The following is a 19,413-nucleotide window of genomic DNA, read 5'->3' on the forward strand; positions in this document are numbered from 1 at the left end:
TGCGGTATCATGTCAAAATAAATACAAAAATATCTATTAAATCCATTATATTTGTACACAAATGTAGCATATGAATCAAGTAGGAAATTCGAGGTCGACTCTCAAAAAAACAATGTTAAATTTTCCCATTTGATAGCAATGAAAAATCTTTAGATCTTGGCATGATAAAACTTGTGTATAATAACACTTATAAATATATATGTATATATGTCCACTATACATGTGTTGGGTTAAGTGGGGTGGGATTCAAGAGGCCTCAGTTTTCCTTGCTATATGTTTTTGAATCACGAAAATGTAAATGGCATTCACTTGACATTTTTTTTTTCTAAAGGAACGCAAGAACGTTTATAAAACTAGAACAATAACTATGTATCTATATATTATAATTCCGCTTAAATTATTATTAGTTTTTTAGATGTTGCAACTTTTTTTTTCATGTATACTTCAATCAGAAAATAAGTTGAAAGGCTCAAAAACAATGAACTTATTATAATTGATTGAACTTTTTCTTTGATATCGTACCATAATGAAGTTAATATTCCATCCTATATAGGTATATTCAAAAAAATGTTCATTATATGTATAAGCATATAGAGAGGCCTTTTAAATTTTTATGAACAGTATTTTTTATTAAATGTTTTTTATGCTTAATACTGGTCATAAAATTTTTGAGTTTAAACATCACGTCATATTAACACTTGAAAATCAAAATTGTAAAAATATGAAATAATAGGTACCTACTACCTATGTATTTTTATGTAAGCTAATAATATAATGTACATCGATTCTCAAGCTATGTTCAAATTACTAAAAATTATCCTTAAATATTTTCCAAATATAGTCCATGGAAACAACACCTTTTAACTACCCATGAATCACACGAATATAAATGAGTGCTTGTTTTACGTTTTCAAGATAAACAAACAAACATTTCGTTATTTCGGTAAATGTAACGACGAGTACCTGATTTAGTTGGTAAATATCTTACCAGAAGTGATTAGTCACTTTTTATGAACCTACAGTTTTTTTTTTTTTTTTTTAGTGATATTTAAAAATGTCAACTTCATCGAGTGGCCACAAAAATATGTCATTGTATATTATGATTATTTTTTACTATGTTATTGTTAAACCTACTTATTGTGAAGAAAATATTTTAGTGCTAATCAAAACAATAAACTTGAAATCGATTAACCTGAAAATTTCAAAAATGTAATATTATCAACGTTCGCTATCCTACACAACGTATCCATGGAATAATATATATAATGTCATAATATAATTATAACAATAATTATGATCGTTATTAGGTAGTTGGTACGTGTAAAAATATATATTCGGGTAATTCTACTGTGCGAAATAAGGCCCATAAATAAAAATAAAAATACAATATTACACTTTGGATCACGCGCCTATAATCATTATAAAATAACATAGAATTGTAAAAGTACATATTTATTTGATTTGAATTTGCACGTTTAAAGGAAAAAGTCAAGTTTTCGAGGTTTCATGCAACCATTTGTGCCCCTTCCTATTAGCACGCCCGTAGAACGCATCGGTTGTTTTCACACAACGTTCGAAAAGAATTCAAAAATTCGACTATGATATATTTCACCCGAAACTTACTACGTTTTTCGTTGTGAATTGTAGGAAAATATGTACATAAAAAAAAAAATGAAACTCACAAGGCCAAATCGGTCATGAGAGTTCCGCTGTCGTTCCGAATATTGAGTGCAATATATTATGTGAGACATGTGGATATGTGTAGATGGTTTGTCACGTTTGTCATCCAAAGGAAGAAAATAAAAATTGCATTTTCCAATAACTCACGTGATGTTATGATAGAATGGATGTTGTCATCATTTTTTTTTTTAACACAACCAAAACAAAATATTAATATATTATGCTAATGGTCATTTAGAAATTCAAGAAATAACAGCTATTTAAATGTTTAAGAGGTCCGATGTAATTGGAAATAGTATAGTATTATAATTGAACATACATTTTAATTAAAACAACGTATTTGATACATTTTTATAAAAGTAAGTAGAATAAAGGATTATGAAACGTTTTAACAAATTAAAATATAAATACATTTTAGTAGTCTCGAACGGTTATAATATAACAACTAAAATTAACAGAATACGAATCTAATAAAATAATGTGATGAAAATATAATGGAGAATGGTTTCCTTTTTATCTGCGAAAATATCTTCAACGTCGAAATATTACTGAATGCAAAGAAAGTTTTCATTCTAACCGAAAAAAAAGGAGTTTGGGGGCTAAAATCTAAACCAACTACGATTCTTGACTTTATAAAGCACATCGTAATGTAAATAAAAAAAAAAAAACTTTCCACCCCATTAAAATGTATTCGTTTATTTTTCGGAGTAACGACAAAAATAAAAATAAGTAATCGGGAATCTCTGAGCGTAAACAATTTGTTCTTTTTTCTATGCTTTTTATTATATACGTAAAAAATAATGATATGTTATATTTTACATAATATTTTTATTACGAATGTCAAAATGAATTTTGTAACAATATGCTGCTGACACGTATTTTTTTTATAGACCATGAATTACGATTTCGGAACAATATACTGTCGATTTAAGATAGTAGCATAAGCCTTAAGCCTTAAGGAATCGTCTTAAACACTTAAATGATATTATATTAAATAAAATAAAAATTGTATTATTTTGGGGTATTATTTTTTTAATTTTTTTTTTTTAACGAGAAACTCGTCTTTATCACATACGATCGTCAGCCGGTTACTACAGGCTACAGCTATAGTACGTCGTGTGAAGTTTGTGTTTGTGACCCGTAGAAAGTGGCCAAGGTATATATATTATACTCTTTATAAAATATATATATGGATCGCGTAATGTTGAATAATTTATGAGTGCCTTTACAAAAATCGTGCTTTTCGATTCAGGTTATACACTCATAAGAGACATACACGCCCGTTGTAGATATATGTGAGTAATTTATTTTTTCACAATTTATGCATTTGTTTACACAGTTTTAACTATTTTTAATATGTTACCTGACCGCCGGTACTTCCAGTATATCCCATTCCACTGACATGTAAAATTCTGAGAGATCCACTCCGACGTCGACGATGTTCGAACCGACCTTTTCGTCCATGTGTCTCAAATCTACCTGCAAAACGACTCTAATGCATTTTTCATTGGTTCCATTATGATTTAAAAAAAGAGGGTAAAAAAATTAATATTAACTGGGACCGACACATGGCTGGTTGCACTAGGATAATGCGGGACGACATGAAAGAAAGCTACGGATCGACAGATTTTCATGACCTTTTGAAAACGAATTCGCTCGCTGTTTCAAAAAGTATTTATTTTTTTTTATTTGAACTATAATTTTCAATAAAATATGATTATTTTTTAATCGCTCGACTAAAAGCATTTTACTTAAGGTTGCAATTAATTTACTGAGGATTAGATTAAGCGTTTAAATTGTGGAATTAATTGCAATAATTTCAAACACAATTTAAAGTGCTAAAATAAGTAGTGCTATACGTTGATCTCATAGTTAAAAATAATTCTTCTCATAAAAAAAATTTTCAAACGGGGAGTTAAAAAGTTTAACGTTAGATTAGTTGGTATTATAATATTTTCTTACTTATGTAATATTTTATTTAAAATCTAAATACATTAAATTGTGTTTTTACGTTTAAAATATAAGTCAAAAACAAGTAATAAAATCAAATCAATAAACCAAACAGTTTTTCGTATTCAAATTAATAAAGATAGTTCTAAAATTTAAAATTAAATCGTTGTTTTTTTTATACAAATAATCTATATACAAATAATCTATAATCTATAATCTGGGATGTGGTGACTTGTTGAAGCTTTGATTTTATTCAACCACAGTTAATAATTAGAAGTGAATAGGAAAATCATATATTTGGAAAATATATGTTAAATGATTGTTTTAAGTTATTTTAAAAATTGTTCAAATAAGTGCCAAACAACCATTGTAGAATATCAATGCGATTATTATTTTACAGCGTGATTTTACAGCGTGTATCTAAGCTTCCGTCTAAAATGTTTAACGATTTCCTGACAGTGTTTTTATGAACGACTGCATAGTGTTAAGAGAACAATTTCCTTTGTCACGAGAATAAAAAAACCTAGAATACAATTTTAATGTAAAACGTTGAAAAAATGGATTAAGGAACTTACTTACAAAGCAGTATAATTTTATTATAATATTATATTGGAAATAAAATTAGGAAATAACAGTAATCAATGTGTATTAAGTAAAGATCTTCTAATGGTTTGCGAAAATTAAATTTATAACTGACAACAATATATCAAAATAGTATTACATATCTTGTATAATTTACAAAAATACTTTATTCACATACACATAAATAGGCATCTACTATTTGGCTGGATAAATGTAATTTTACTTGGAAACATGCTTATTTCAAGCACACTGGAAATTTACTTTTGACTTTTAAAAGGTATATTCTGTGATTTTTGACGAAAAAGTGAATAACCACCAACGTCAATAAGCTTAATAAGTACCTATAGTAACCTCGTGTAAGCAGTCACGTGTACAAGTGGGGTTGGGGGCTAACTACTTGAAATGTATTTAAGATAGCAATTTTACCGATATATAGACTCATGTAAGATTAATTTAAATTTTATTTTTATGTTCATGTGACCCTCCTTCCAAATAATTTTTTAACTTCATAATATTCCTTCCTCTTTTTTTCTGTACTCGTGCCTACAACTATCAATATTTCCGATCGTGCTATAAATTTGATGAAATTAAGAACAAAATTCGTAAAAATGCCCAAACGTCATATTACTACTTTTTTATTCACCATAATATATTCTGGGTATATTATATTTTACTAAATATAGTACTATATTTTACTAAGTATAATACGTATCTAATATTGGGAGAAATTAGAAAATTTATTTTCTCATTACAGCCGAAAGACTTTTTTTTTCATTATTGTATAATAAATATGAGAATGAATTTGTTTTTTTATTATTATTTTATTTGTTGTCAACTGTTTGGGCAAGAAATCTTTTTTTATTTATTTTTTAATGGAAATAATTTGTTTCTTTCCGTAGCTTTCTTTGATGATAATAAGTACACAGAATAGCAAATATATTATATACAATGTTCAAAATCTTATACAAACATTTTAAAAACTACTGAAGCGTAATTACTATTATTTAAAGCTAAAAACATAATGAAAAAAAAAAATAAAAAAAAATTTTAAATAACCAACTAATACGAACAAACCATGTTGCTAAAAAAAAAAGCGGTTTACTGAATGACACTAATATTTAACCATAATATAATTATATTATAGATGGGAGCTGTCATAATATTACCTATGGAAAAAAATGAATATTTTTCGGCACATTTAAGCGTTTTTTACACAATATTAATTATTCATGTCTATTTTTATATTTATCACTTTGATTAATATTATAATAAATTGTGTATTAGGTATATTCGATAATTAGATATTAAATTATTTAAACTTTCTGTTTAATTATTGTTGATTGAAAATTATACACGTATAGTGAGTGATAATTACTTTTCGGAAAAATTATAATTTGTTTCTTAGGCATGATATAAATGGCTATGAATTCCTTACCTACAGTACATTTACTAAATTAATTCCAATTATTCATATGAGTAGGATCCTACATTAAATTATATAATTAAGACTATTATGTACCAACCGATTTTGTGGTTTTAGCAATGTGAACTTTTGGTACAGAAAATGCATATTAGGCGAATGTGTGAATATCTCCCAATACGTATTAAGCTTGAGAACTTAAACCCTCATGACATTTCTTACCCCGATTATCAGATAAGATCTCAATGGTGGTTCGTAGTTTTTGGGACGAAAACTAAAATTTCTGACAATTCTAAATGTTAAGAAATACATGTTATCTAATGATGAATAATCCAATTGGAGAGTGAATGAATCGCCGTAATTTATGTCAAACTTAAGGGCCACGAGAGTACTAATGAGAACGAAATATTTCTAAAACTTTTCCGACCGCAGTAAGTTGGAGCGTACCCACCAAAAGTGAACACTAATCATTATGGTTCTAATTCCCTGAATCGTACGCATTATACCAACACTAAAGTAATATATTGCACAAATGGCAATAGAATATTTTTGGAAACTATAAAATTCATATTGTATTCACAGTATTCACACGTATTATTACGTATTCATAAGAATACGAAATGCGTTCGTAATAAGTACATTGTTAATGCTTTTTTTTGTCAAGGTTTTATTTATACGTTGGAGTGTCGGACAACCCTTGTTATCTGTGAGGGTGGTGGTGGGCAATTCTGTTTAGTGTGCGATATTCTAATACAGTCAGCTTTATTTTACGATAAAGGTACGAGAATAGCATAATTTATTTTTTGAAAGTATACTTTATACCTACTTGACATTCTAATGTTAAAGATTACGGGGGCATAGTACTTTGCTTCTGAAAATGGTGTTAGTGATCGTAAGACGAGAAAACGTCGGTGATAAAATAAAATAAAACATGGATATTATATTATTATACTGGAGGGTTATAAAAAATCTTAACATTTTAAAACATCTCGTAAATCTTGGAAAATGTTTATTTTGAGGGATAATAATATATTCTACAAAATCAATATTTAGTGATATCAATCCCGAAATATTTACAAGTTTACTATAGTTTAAGTTTAAATTAGTTATACCTATAGTCTATACGATTTAGATGATAACTAGTTGTACCTAGGTTCCTATCGCATATAATAATTTATAATGACTGGTTTTCGATAAATCATGTATTGGAGTTGGAACCCGATAACAATACATTTAAAAACATCTATTTTGAATGTACACTATACATTTCTAATAGAATTAGATTAATTTTTTTTTTATAAAAGTCATCAAACTAAAATATAAGATATTAAAAAGGTACTTAAAAATAATATATACGAAGGTACTCGCAGCCTAAAAAACTCAAATAATTTTAGTATAATTTATTATCGTGATAATAGTTTTATTCGTACCAAAATATGAACAGTGATTTTAGGAGTAAATTGAAAGAAATTGTTGTTAATATTGAATTAAATAAATTTAAATCTTCTATGTATTTTATGGAATAGAAAAATAGGAAAATGCAACATTTTGTACGTTTTTGTAATGTTCATTCAAAAATATAATGTTTGGAATTGAAAAAATAAATTATTTTAAATAGATTAAATAGTTTCATGCGTGAGTTTCGTAGTTTAGCGACCATGGGCCCATGGGATAGGCCCATCGGGAAATCGGGATTTTCCCGATTAATCTTTATGAGACTGTAGAATAATACCGGCTGCGTATTTGTAAATTGTAATTTTTGTATATACCATCAGCTATTAGATGCCTCTGTGTAATACGCGTTGATACCCGTATATGTGCTTGTGAAGTACAACTTATACACAAATGCATATCCCAGTCTGTTTGTTGCGTATAAACTAATGCTGACATTATCCGTGACACAAGTAGGATGTGAAAGGAGTTTTTCTAAATTGAAATATATAAAAAACTACTTGAGAAATACATTGGGCCAAGACGTTTTGGAAAGTTTCATGCTAATGAACGTTGAAAAAGATTTACTGAGTACAATTGATTCAAATGATGTGATCAATAAATTATCTGCTAGGAATAGTACATTTAAAAATTTGTTATCATTTTAATAATTATATATTTTTTTTTTAAAGTTATTTTGTAGTACATAATATATAATATGATTTTATTGTAAAAAGTATTTTTTTTTTTTTATATATAATATAATATATAGGCCCTAGTTATATGAGGCCCCAATAAATATATCTCGGTAAAAAAAAAGTACCTATCCGCCCATGTTAGCGACGATGCATCAGCTTTAACCAATAGTGGGCTGCTAACCGATATCGAAGAGTTTCAAGAGCCTAAATTATCGTACAGCCACAGTCTGGTTCTAGCAAACTTTCTACACGGGCTTACTGTGTTTACAAAATCGGGAATATGGAGGCATGCGATAATATACCTATAGTAAACAACATCATTTAGCATAATGGTGAAATATTATTATTTCCACCCAGTGTTTTATTTTTGAAAAACCTCACACAATAGCCCACCTTCGTAATACCGAATTTGGAAGTGGGAGCGTTGTTATGGGACACCCATACCATGTGTCATTTTGCCCGAGACGCAGCCTAATAAAATTCACAAATTTTGCTACTGAACATCTATTTACACTTGATATTTTTTTTTTCAAAATAAGTTTCCTAAAGTAGTGTTTATAATCAAAGTTTAGGCTCTGAAAATGAGTGGTAGTAAACTCTCCCGATTGTATGGTAAACTCTTCCGATTTTTAAAACTAGTAAACTCTCCCGTGTAAAAATAATGTTTACCTGAAAGAAATGTGTAAACTCTCCCGGGTCAATATTATGTTTTCCTGAAAGAAATGTGCAAACTCTCCCGAGTTATTTTAAATGTTATTGCTACCCTATGAATTAGTTACACTGCAGAGATTGTGATTATAATTTTTATTATGAATTGTATTACCGTATTTAATCTGTATTTATCTTGTGTTAACCTGTATTTGTCATTTAAATATTTAATTACCGTTAAAGTATTTTTGATTTAAATATTTAAAACGATATCAACAATCCGGGAGAGTTCACCATCGGGAAAGTTTACAATCACCCCTGAAAATATCCATTTTGTGATTATCACATGGTATAATTATATAATGTCTTTACGAATCGACGGCATGACACGATATTGCATTTTATATCTTACTTTTATGATCTTCGTCTTCGTGTTCACTACACATTGCTCACGAAATATCACATTTCAACAACCGTTCGTCTACAATATTGTTTGCATCGTTCGTCATAGTATTATTGCGGACCTTCGTGACAGTCGTCTTACAACTGTGGAGTTGACCAGTCGAACGTGCTAGCTATTCGTTTCCTGCACTATAGTTGTTGCTCTGCGCATCGGATAGTATCAATATTTATTATTCCATGGTGATCGGTTCATATAATTTATTATTATTATCATCGTCTCATATCATGGCAGCCGTCGTCACTATGTGGCGTGTATACAATATTTATAGACCTTATACTTATAGACGGAACAATTATATCCTTCCGGCCTGTGCCACGGTGCGGTGATGATAAGTTGTGTTGCAGTGATGCACATTTCTCGGAACAAAATTATATATTTTTTAATTTTTACACAATAACAATTGTGATAATATTAGAGCGCGAAATCAACTATTGTGGAAAATATAAGAATTAAACGACAGCAAATACTTGGTGGCACCAAGTTGGTGCAAAAAATAAAATAACAGCCATCACAACAATCAACATGTGTGTAAAGAATAATGATAAATTGATTGCAGAAATCGTACAATATTTGTACATTATTATTGATATTGATTTTTATCGTGCGTTTCTAGTGCGCATGTGTGCTGTGCTTCGGTGCTTTATGGTACGTAGAATATCGTTAACATGGGTAACTACAACATGTACCGTCTACGAATATATAAGGTCTATGATTATATTATAACGTTTTCTCGTGACCTTCGTATTCCGGTTACCTGGGCCATGGTATAGTACGTGGTTGTTCGCCGATCAGTGTACCCTAAATCCACTAAAAAGCAATGAGTGTACTATGGAAAGCGCCAAAAGATAGAGGGCGTCTTTTGTTGACTAGTTGATTCGTACACACGGCAGTACGGTACCGTAGATGCATTATAGGTCTGTTGTCCATATACCAAAATGACAGTTTAGGTATATACGGGCGACGGTATGTGTTTAGTGTAAACCTAAACTCCAAATGTTGTACCTCCATCTCGTTGTGTTGTAGTTATATACACAGAATTTGTCTAAAATAGTATAAGGTGTACGATGCCGCTGATCGAGTCAAAGAGCTGTGCGCTTCGTTTATAATTAGAGCAGTGCCTTTTCCCGCTCAGATGATGTAATGCGACCGTGAACCAGACGAGATACGTCTCTGATGCGACTCTAAATTTTAAAAAATATTATGATTTTTTCGAATGATTGACAAACATAACTATGTATGTATTCTTCCATGATTATTCAACCAGCAGTGTTTTTGAGTGTCAATCGTGATTTCTATAAGATATTGCTTGGTACCCACCCAATGATGTTTATAACCACCCTGAGCACTCATCTCGGCTATCGCGTTTAATATCACTTTCAATTCTTTTATTCTATTATTTTTTCATTTTCCGTCGTTTTCGTGCTTTTTTCGGAGCTTCTTCGTTTCGTTCACATATTGCGGGAGAAGGAATCTTTAAAATATTATCATCGACTCTGTCAACGACATACATATGCGGTAAAACCAAATACGGGACATTACCAAAACCAATAATAATATTATTATGTCGTTCTGGATGAATTAGAGTAGATAGACACAATGAAGTACGTACTTGGGCTTTTGTTCGTTGACACGTTTTCGAGCGGCCTATGACGAATTCGGTCGAAGTTCACTTAAAGGAACAAATTTATTGGACATCATCAAAACACGATTTATTTTTTTTTTCTCTCGATGTCGTAGAAAATGCTACTAAACAATCGCTCGACTTTTATGGAATTTGAAGGTTCTTTTAAATAGATACAAAAAAATACGTTTTCTCTGTCACAAAAGTACAAAGTAACGGCCATAAATGTGTTGAAGTCGCGTTTTCCGTTTTTTTTTTTTTTATGTTCAAACATGTGAGAATAAGTTCCAAATAGGTCAAGAACGGTGTTTATAAGCGTATATAATTTAATCTTAACGATCGAGTTAAATGTATTTTATTGGGTTAACGGGATACACGTATTATCAAAATCCAGGGTTTAAAATGAAATGCATTTTTTTGAATTAACTGTATATTTTTATGGGGTCGTACGTATCATAGCATACTATTATGACAGTCAGCCTATACAGATGGATATTAAAAAACAAGCCCTCGGGGTCCATGAGTTACCCTCCATGTTGTTTATAATAATAGTTTGCGTTATATTCTATTACCCATCCGTAAGTTGGATCGGTTAGGGTATGAAAATATTATATTGTCAATAAAATGAACGTTAAGTATAGGATTTTATATTATTATTATTATTACTATTATTATTATTATTATTATTATTATGATAGGCGTAGAATGAATTAATAATAATGGGTTGTATCACGTTTTCACAAATTCATCAAGACACGTTATTATCACAACAGCGCAACAAAACGAATTCCACCCAAAATGATAATCACACAAGCCCCGCGTGTACCTGGTTCATCGAGTACAAATATTGCCGTACGTTTATCATCTAAAATGTCTAAGGAAACATAATAATATTACTCTACAATGTAATACTATGTAATACATACGTGCACACAACTATATTAAATTTTTTGTTACTAAGTACCTTTAACTACCCAATATACCATTACGGTGCGTGAAGCAAACTCTCTACCAGTCAAACGCAATCACTTCCCCAAGGTCAAACAATTATAATTGGATTTTTCCACGTAGACGTCGCAATATTATATTTTATTATTATCATGGTCCCGCGCGAGACGGAAACAAAGATGTCGGTCGGTTGATTTCTCGTCACTTTGAATTATTGATATTAGAAACGTCTACCCGGCGAGTGGTAATCGATAAAATAAACGAATAGCGTATAAGGCACAATTCCGTCAGTTATTATTATACGTTATCAACTGGCAGCCGGTCGGTGTGATAATATTAATATTATAAAATTTCGTGTTAGTTCATCGCGACTGCGAGCGGCGCCGACTACGGCGACGATGACCTTGTAAGACGCGTATCACGGGCAATGCACACGAAATAATAATTTCTGTATTACGATATTATCGTGTGGTACTGCAGCACGGCCACAAACGGCATAATATTATAATATTTGTTAAAACGTTATAATACGATGGTGCCATTAAATCGATGAACCAGGAAGATTTTTTTTTTTTGCCGGCCAAGCGGTACATTATCATTGTCACCTTGAACCCGTCATACGTCCAACTTCCTAGTTTCAGTACGCAAGTTTGGACGTCATAGGGGAAGAACTCGACGTCGATGGAGCACGAGGACTTATAGACGGCGGGTGGCTGCCATAATACGAGCCCCGTACAGTAAACGGTCGCCTTTGTCATAAGGGTCACCTCGTAGTTACCGTCCGCACTGGAACAACACAACATACCACGTCTCTACTAGGCTACTGATAATACACTGCAACTGTACGTGGTCCTTGTGCGCTGTACACGCACCAGGCAAAACGCTCGAGAATAACGATAACGATAATGATTTCAATAATAACACAACATATAATATTATAACTGTGTATTATTCACTAATTGACACGGCTCACAGTGGTGCTAATAATTATTATTGCGAGTACTTTTTTTTTACGTTTAACTTTAGCGGTCCCGCTATCACAAAGCCATCAGAGACGACACGGTCGTAGCTCACCGTGACCTATATTGAGTATTGTTAACGATGTTATGTTTTCAACGGATGGTATAAGCCATAAATGATCGCTTTTATTATTCATCTCCATTTTAGCAATTAGAGTAAATCATTATAGTTGTATAGTTTTCATAAAAAAAAAACACTTTTATAGACTTTTGAGAAAATTCTTTTCTTAAAAAATAAATAATCGAAATCTTCATTGAATAAATAATTTAAGCTCAATCTAAGTTGCCTAAAGTTTTTTGGTACATAATTATTATATGCATGCACAATTTTAATGAAAGTAAAATATGTAATATTATGTAAAATAAACAATTTACTGTATTGAACAGTTTTTTAATAGAAATAATTTAATGAACGCCAAACTTTATTTGTTTAATGTTGTTATAACGGTATTGATTTATACGTTTGTTTGAAGTTGTTTTACCCTTTTCAAAAAAATTTTACTATGATAAAAAAATAAAAAATGTGGAAGAAGACGAAAAACATGTATTTATAAACATTTTAATGCAATAATCTAAAATTTATATATTTTTAATGTTCAGTTGTAAATTATTGTGTATTTTAATTATTATTGTAAAAATGGAATAAAGACCGGTTGATTATGTTAAGTAACTTTGTTAACATTGATTAAGAATATTTTAATTTATAATCAAAATTCTACGCTTGTATTACCAGAATCACTTTTTTTTTTTTTTTAATTTATAAATATAAAGAGTGAATAGAGTAGCGAAGTTTTAAATCGTATTATTTTGTTATATACTATTTAATCATTTAAGAATCGAATCTGAAATAAATAAAATAATCGTTGAATATGCAAAACTTATTGGCTCGATACAAATGTTTAGGATTTAAACTGGATTTTAGGACGATTCAGTAAAGATTTAATTTTTCGTTTTTAATTACAGTCGCGTATTTTTGTTTCGAAAGGAATGCCAATTTCCGGAGATATAATCATAAAACACAGTACCAATGGCTGATCTGGTATTCTCGAGCATTTTGCACGGACAATAACATTATAATATTACATACATACATACATATTTACATATTATAATTATTTTATATTTGCGCGCAGCCGGGAAGTGCACACTTCTTCGATCGACATATAATTATATTATACACTAAATATTACGAGAAAATTATATGGTACAAAAATAATAATAATAATAATAATGTTTTTAAATTAAAAATATTCAAGCTATTATATTATGTAGTGCTATGGACGTGTGCCTACAAGCACGTATTTTGGTGCCACGTGTTATTACTTATTACCTACTTATTATTATACATTCAATAGGCTTAATATTTTCTAGGAAAGTAGGTATTAGATATAATACTGCAGTGTACAAGACAAGTATTTTCATGAAGAAGAAACATAATATTGTTATTGTAGGTTAAAGTGTACAACGAACAAAGCTAAGAAACAGATAACATAATAATAGAAATACGTGTATAGTAGGTATACAGCTTATATAATATATATATAGTTGTTTTAATAAGCTTTTTTAATATATACAGCGCTGATAGATCAGAAGACAGGACTTTGAGTCCTCGAAGGTCTTGTTTTATTATTACAACAATAAATATATTATGCATGAACAAAAAATAAAAATAAAAATAATAATAATAGTTAAGTGTTTTGGTTGCAAGTCGGTTTGTTCGTGTGTACAAGTGCAACAAAATTATTATCAAAAAAAAAAAAAAAAACATTCAATATTACAACATCAACAGCAACCATAGAGTATAGGTACAGTGAACATAACGTTTTTTTTTTTTTTTTTTTTTGTAAGTTATATTTCTTTTTTATGTGCGGGAGACAAAAAAAAAAGATAGAGAAAATTTCATAACGGAACAACTAAGTCGAGCCGTCGCGACGAAATGTTACCCATCTCGAAGTGTGGACGGTGCATATTTTTATATTTAATATTGTATGTATATGTAATGAGAGCAGAAAAACATGACTTAAGGTTTGTACATTTTTTTTTTTGTCCGGTCGCGCGTTAAAATTTAAACGAACAAACTGTCACTGTATTCTCATGGCCACATGGTCGTGTGTATTTGATAGATGGGGTTGGGGGATAGGGGGTACCTTGAATCCGTCGTACGTCCAGCTACCGAATTTCAACACACACGTCTGCTCGTCGAACGGGAAAAATTCCACGTCGATCTCGCACGACGATTTGAATATGGCCGGCGGTTTCCATTCTACCAGCCCTACGTGGTATATGGTCGCCTTGGTGGCCAGCGTCACGTCGAAATTTCCATCGGCGCTGCGGATCATATACACACAATAATGCACACAAATTGCAACATAGCCGCCGTCAGCTGGACTAAATTATTATATACCTATATGTGTTGTATACCTAAACATAAACGCATAGGACGTGCAGTACCGTATACACGACTTGATAATATGAGATGATGAAAAAAATCAACATCGTCGTTCGCTCAACGATGACATATTTTTTAATTGCTCTTAAATTACAATATATGTTTTTATTAATGCGCTGTGTATAATATGTGTATAGCCTATACCTAATTTAATAATTTTAATCAAATTGAAAATAAAACAGCAAAAAATATGATTTGAAATACAATTTTTAACTTCCTTTTTACGCGTCGAAAAAATTAAACAATAATTGAATGGGTAGGTTAAAAACGATTGCAATCGACTTTATTTCAATTTATATAGGTTTTAATGAAAACTGCTTTAAATTTAAAAATGTATTTTTGTACAATATACAGTATAATATGGTATAGAATTATATTGGAAAATCTAACTTTATGAACTTATAAACTTATATTTATTATGGACTTTACCAACTAATAAATTAGATAATACTAAAAAAGTAATTGCATCAAGCTCATAATATTATAAATAAGATAATAATTCAGTTTAGAATCATCTGTAAAAATATTATTTTTAGTTTTATATTCTAAGCAAATAGAAAGAAGTACACCTATCGGTTATTATTAATAAAGTTTAAATGAAAACTTTCTTGCGAAGACCTCTTATAAAGTTGAACAAGCAATATTAAAGATCCGTTTCGAAATAACATAAATATTGGATCCTGAGTCCAAATAAAGCGTATAAGTGACCTGAATGATAAAAATTAAAAATATTAAAAGAGTTTGAACAGATATGAATGTTTATAATATGATAGAATTATACAATAGACAAAATAAGAATTTTCAAACAATATTAATTGAGATACTTATCATTGTACTCCCGTAACATAAAATTGTAAGTACAAGTATTTTGGCAATCACATATCACTTGTAGACACTTGTTAACTTATTACCTATCTTACTATAAAATAATAGTTGTATACAATGTATGTTATATGATGTATGTATACAAATTATACAAAAAGTCATTGACTAACAAACCATGTCGTGCATAGGTAAGGTCACATCGTTTTATCGTATAAAATATACCTTGTTATTTTGAGATACTATAGTAATACATATACACTAAAATACTAAATTACTTTAATAATAATATCTTTGACCTAATTGAGTGGAACAGCAGTCGTTTTGGGTGAATTTTTTATTTTATTTTTAAATATTATGTCCATTGACACCATAATATTATTTAGTTACATTCTTATAGTATCGCTATTTTATGCATTTATCGTACACAATCCTCCACCGCCACCATGTCGTAAATCACGCACTACGCATAAGCAATAAACGAACGAAACTCTAATGGATGTAAATTAATTATATAATAAACTCGCATTATTATTATGATTGGTGGTCAAGTGTACAATGATAACTGCCACGTGGCGATGATTATCAAAGTATTTCCTGGCAACTAATGCGAATCGGTTGTTACCCGGTTTTTGTCAAAACGCGTCGTTATTATTACCATTATTGTGGCTTGCATAAATTAATGTTTACCTCTTCCTGCGTACTCATTAGGACGTTTCGTGTTTAAAATCATTCCAAATAAATTACATAATATAATATACAATATCAACGGAAAATATATATCTCGAAGTTGTTTTGGGTGGTACGAAAAAACTTACAATTTTCGTTTACACTATCACATAATTATTTTTTGTTTGTTTGTAGTGCACCAGCTGTTTTTAGTAATTATTTTAGTAGACAATGTAAATAGTAGTGATGCACAACGATATATTTTCCGTTATCGATATCGGTTCATTGATATCGATATCGAAAAACAAACGATATCGATATCGACAAACGATATATCGTTATAATTTATTTTTATATATATTAGGTTTTTTACAGGTACATTATTTATTTTTCGTCTACTGTGGGTACCTTGGAGTGTTGTATAATCGCTTCCTGAAAATATGCATACATTTAAAATTATTATCTATTTGAAAGCCAAAATGTTTCCATATGTCACTACGACTTCCAGGTAATGATACTATCTTAATAGAACTTATAATTTTTATTTAATTATTTAACTTATTAATTATAACTATTGACAAATAAATTATTATTAATTATTTAACTCAACGTAGACAACGGAAACGACGGAACAAGACTAATTGTAAAAATCCAACAGTCACAGCTATATACGTCTATTGTAAGAGCTTTATCGTATTGCTTATCGTTGGTGTTTAATCATTCTTAGACATTGATTTACAGTCAAAACTTATATAAATAGAAAATAGAAATTTCAAATTGCAACGAATTGATATCAATTTTCGATATCGATAAAATGTTGGATATTTACCTGCGATGTCGTATTTAGATATCGAATATTATTTTTGTCATATCGATATCGGTAAAATTGGTCTGATATCGATATCGATATCGAAATACGACATCATTGTGCATCACTAGTAAATAGTATACAGAAGCAACTGAATTCATCTGCTATTAAAGTAATAAACAAAATGGTTCAACTACTTAAAAAAAACTAACCTGGAACACCGAGGATTTATAGTAAAAAAGTTAAGTTTTCATGTAAAATTATAAATTATTTTGAAATAACTAATATTATCCCAAGTTGATTTTTGATATATAGCGATGTTTAATCAGATTATTCGAATATACACACGCGTATCAATTTTAATTATCTATATTATTATTATTTTTTTGATGGATTGCATTTTTCAAGTTTGAAGTAGGTACAATCCACTCTGGAATAATTGCTCACTAACCATTATAGACCAAAAGCACATACAGTTAAAAACAGTTTTTTTTCTATCATATCAGGTTAGTTGAACCACCAAATATAATATAAAATACATTTTTATGGTAACTTAACTACCATTGATGTAGGTCACTATTTAGTTTTAAGCTCTGTAATCACATTGTTTTAAATACGGCATAAACGAACTGATGCTTATATTTATCGCTTAATAAATTTAATTCATTCGTATGTTTTTTCAAAGTTTGATATCTGTTGGTATGGACAGTTAAAAAAAATTACAAATAGTATACTTATTCTACGTTAATTCATTTTTCAATATTCGCTATAGTACCACATTTTTTTAAACTCAAATTTATTCTATTAAATATTATTATTTCAAGGTGTTAACAATTTATAAGTTTATGATTTATAATAACACTCTTCCTATATGGAAAGTAATTCAACGTGATAATCTTAAAAAAGTATGCCAAAAATCAACAAATACAAATAGTTAACACGGCGCTCTGGGTATGCAATATTGATGCGTTAAAGCGTATATTTCAATGGGCAACTTAACTAGTAGCAAAAAAAAAAATTAATTTAATATATTATAATAATAAAAATATGCGAATATTTTATAATTTAACTGTTATGTGTTTTGGCTTAATTGACTTTATTACAGTAAAAATAATTATTACGTCATATTCATTTTACATAAATGATGATATACCAACACAAATTCATAACATATTTTGTACATTCGTAACTAATGATATATTATATTAACATAATATTATACTTTTTTTTTATAATACGAGTCTGCTTATGTCATGATATTGAAATATATTTTATATATTTCAGAAAGAAAAAAAACATAAAAGCACATCAATGGTTTAAAAAAAATAATACAATATTGTTCAGTATATAGTAAACTATATCTTTAGATTTTTGGCTTTTGCGTTACTCCAGTTAACATTGCTACAGAAACGATTTGTTCAACAAAAATAAATCAAGATTGTTGAGACTTTATATTATTATTATATTACATAATAAGGTTATTCAACGTGAAATTAAATGATTTTATATTTCGGTTGTAACACTATTGCAGTTTTCAGTCTACCTATAATCATTAAAAGTAATTACACCGCCATTATGATTTCAAAAGATAATTGCAGCGCAACTGTTAAGAAAAGTGTGTCGGGATAACTCCAAATAGTCACACGTATATATACATACATAGGTACTTACAACAGAATAAAAACATAAGACATGGCTTTTTTCGTTCCAGTAAAGCTGTTGAAGAAACCACATGTTATTTCGAAACTGGAATTCACTGGATGCCCTTTTTGTGTAAGAATACCGGGATTCGATAATAATTCATGGTTTACCTCTATAATAAAAGCATTTTATCTATTTTTGTTTCAGAAACGGTTAAAAGTTTCATGAAATGTGATTTTTAAATGTCAAAATCATCACGTTTACTTGTAAACCAGCCTGTACTTAGCATAAATATATTATTATATATGTGTGATTCACGTATTAATTATTTCGCTTACAAACAACTGTCATTATAATTTATATTATTACTATGTAAATATTCCTGTCAATATTATCCAACAATTGAACATAAACTGTATTTATTGTATTTTTATTCATTATATGTTATTAATAGGGATGGGATTTCGATGCACTTTGCATTGTTTTTCAACGCTTACCGTGCAATGCTCGTCTTGTCACAAATTTGTTTTATGTACATTTGAATGAGAATAAGAAAGTTTATTT

The 19,413-nt window shown here is 29.5% G+C and overlaps 1 protein-coding gene across 7 annotated transcripts in view; it reads right to left on the reverse strand.

Annotated features, from left to right (window-relative positions):
- Window positions 1–19,413, reverse strand: part of nAChRalpha4 (nicotinic acetylcholine receptor alpha4) — a 168,967-nt gene that overhangs the window by 48,665 nt on the left and 100,889 nt on the right. For 6 of the 7 annotated variants that reach the window (XR_016190738.1, XR_016190739.1, XR_016190737.1 and 3 more), the window contains 2 exons: window positions 14,608–14,788; window positions 3,044–3,159 (listed from right to left, as the gene is read on the reverse strand). Coding sequence is in view for 2 of the 7 variants with exons in the window: in XM_089222189.1 (XP_089078315.1) it covers window positions 3,044–3,159; window positions 14,608–14,788 (297 nt within the window). In the remaining 5 variants the exon portion in view is untranslated. Of the gene's footprint in view, window positions 1–3,043; window positions 3,160–12,046; window positions 12,228–14,607; window positions 14,789–19,413 lie in introns of all 7 variants that reach the window. The other variant, XR_016190740.1, reaches the window with a different exon arrangement.

Source organism: Diuraphis noxia, unplaced genomic scaffold (assembly GCF_037042655.1).
Source record: "Diuraphis noxia isolate RWA-SAM2 unplaced genomic scaffold, SU_Dnox_SAM2 contig0003, whole genome shotgun sequence".
In the NCBI taxonomy this organism is placed as follows: domain Eukaryota; kingdom Metazoa; phylum Arthropoda; class Insecta; order Hemiptera; family Aphididae; genus Diuraphis; species Diuraphis noxia.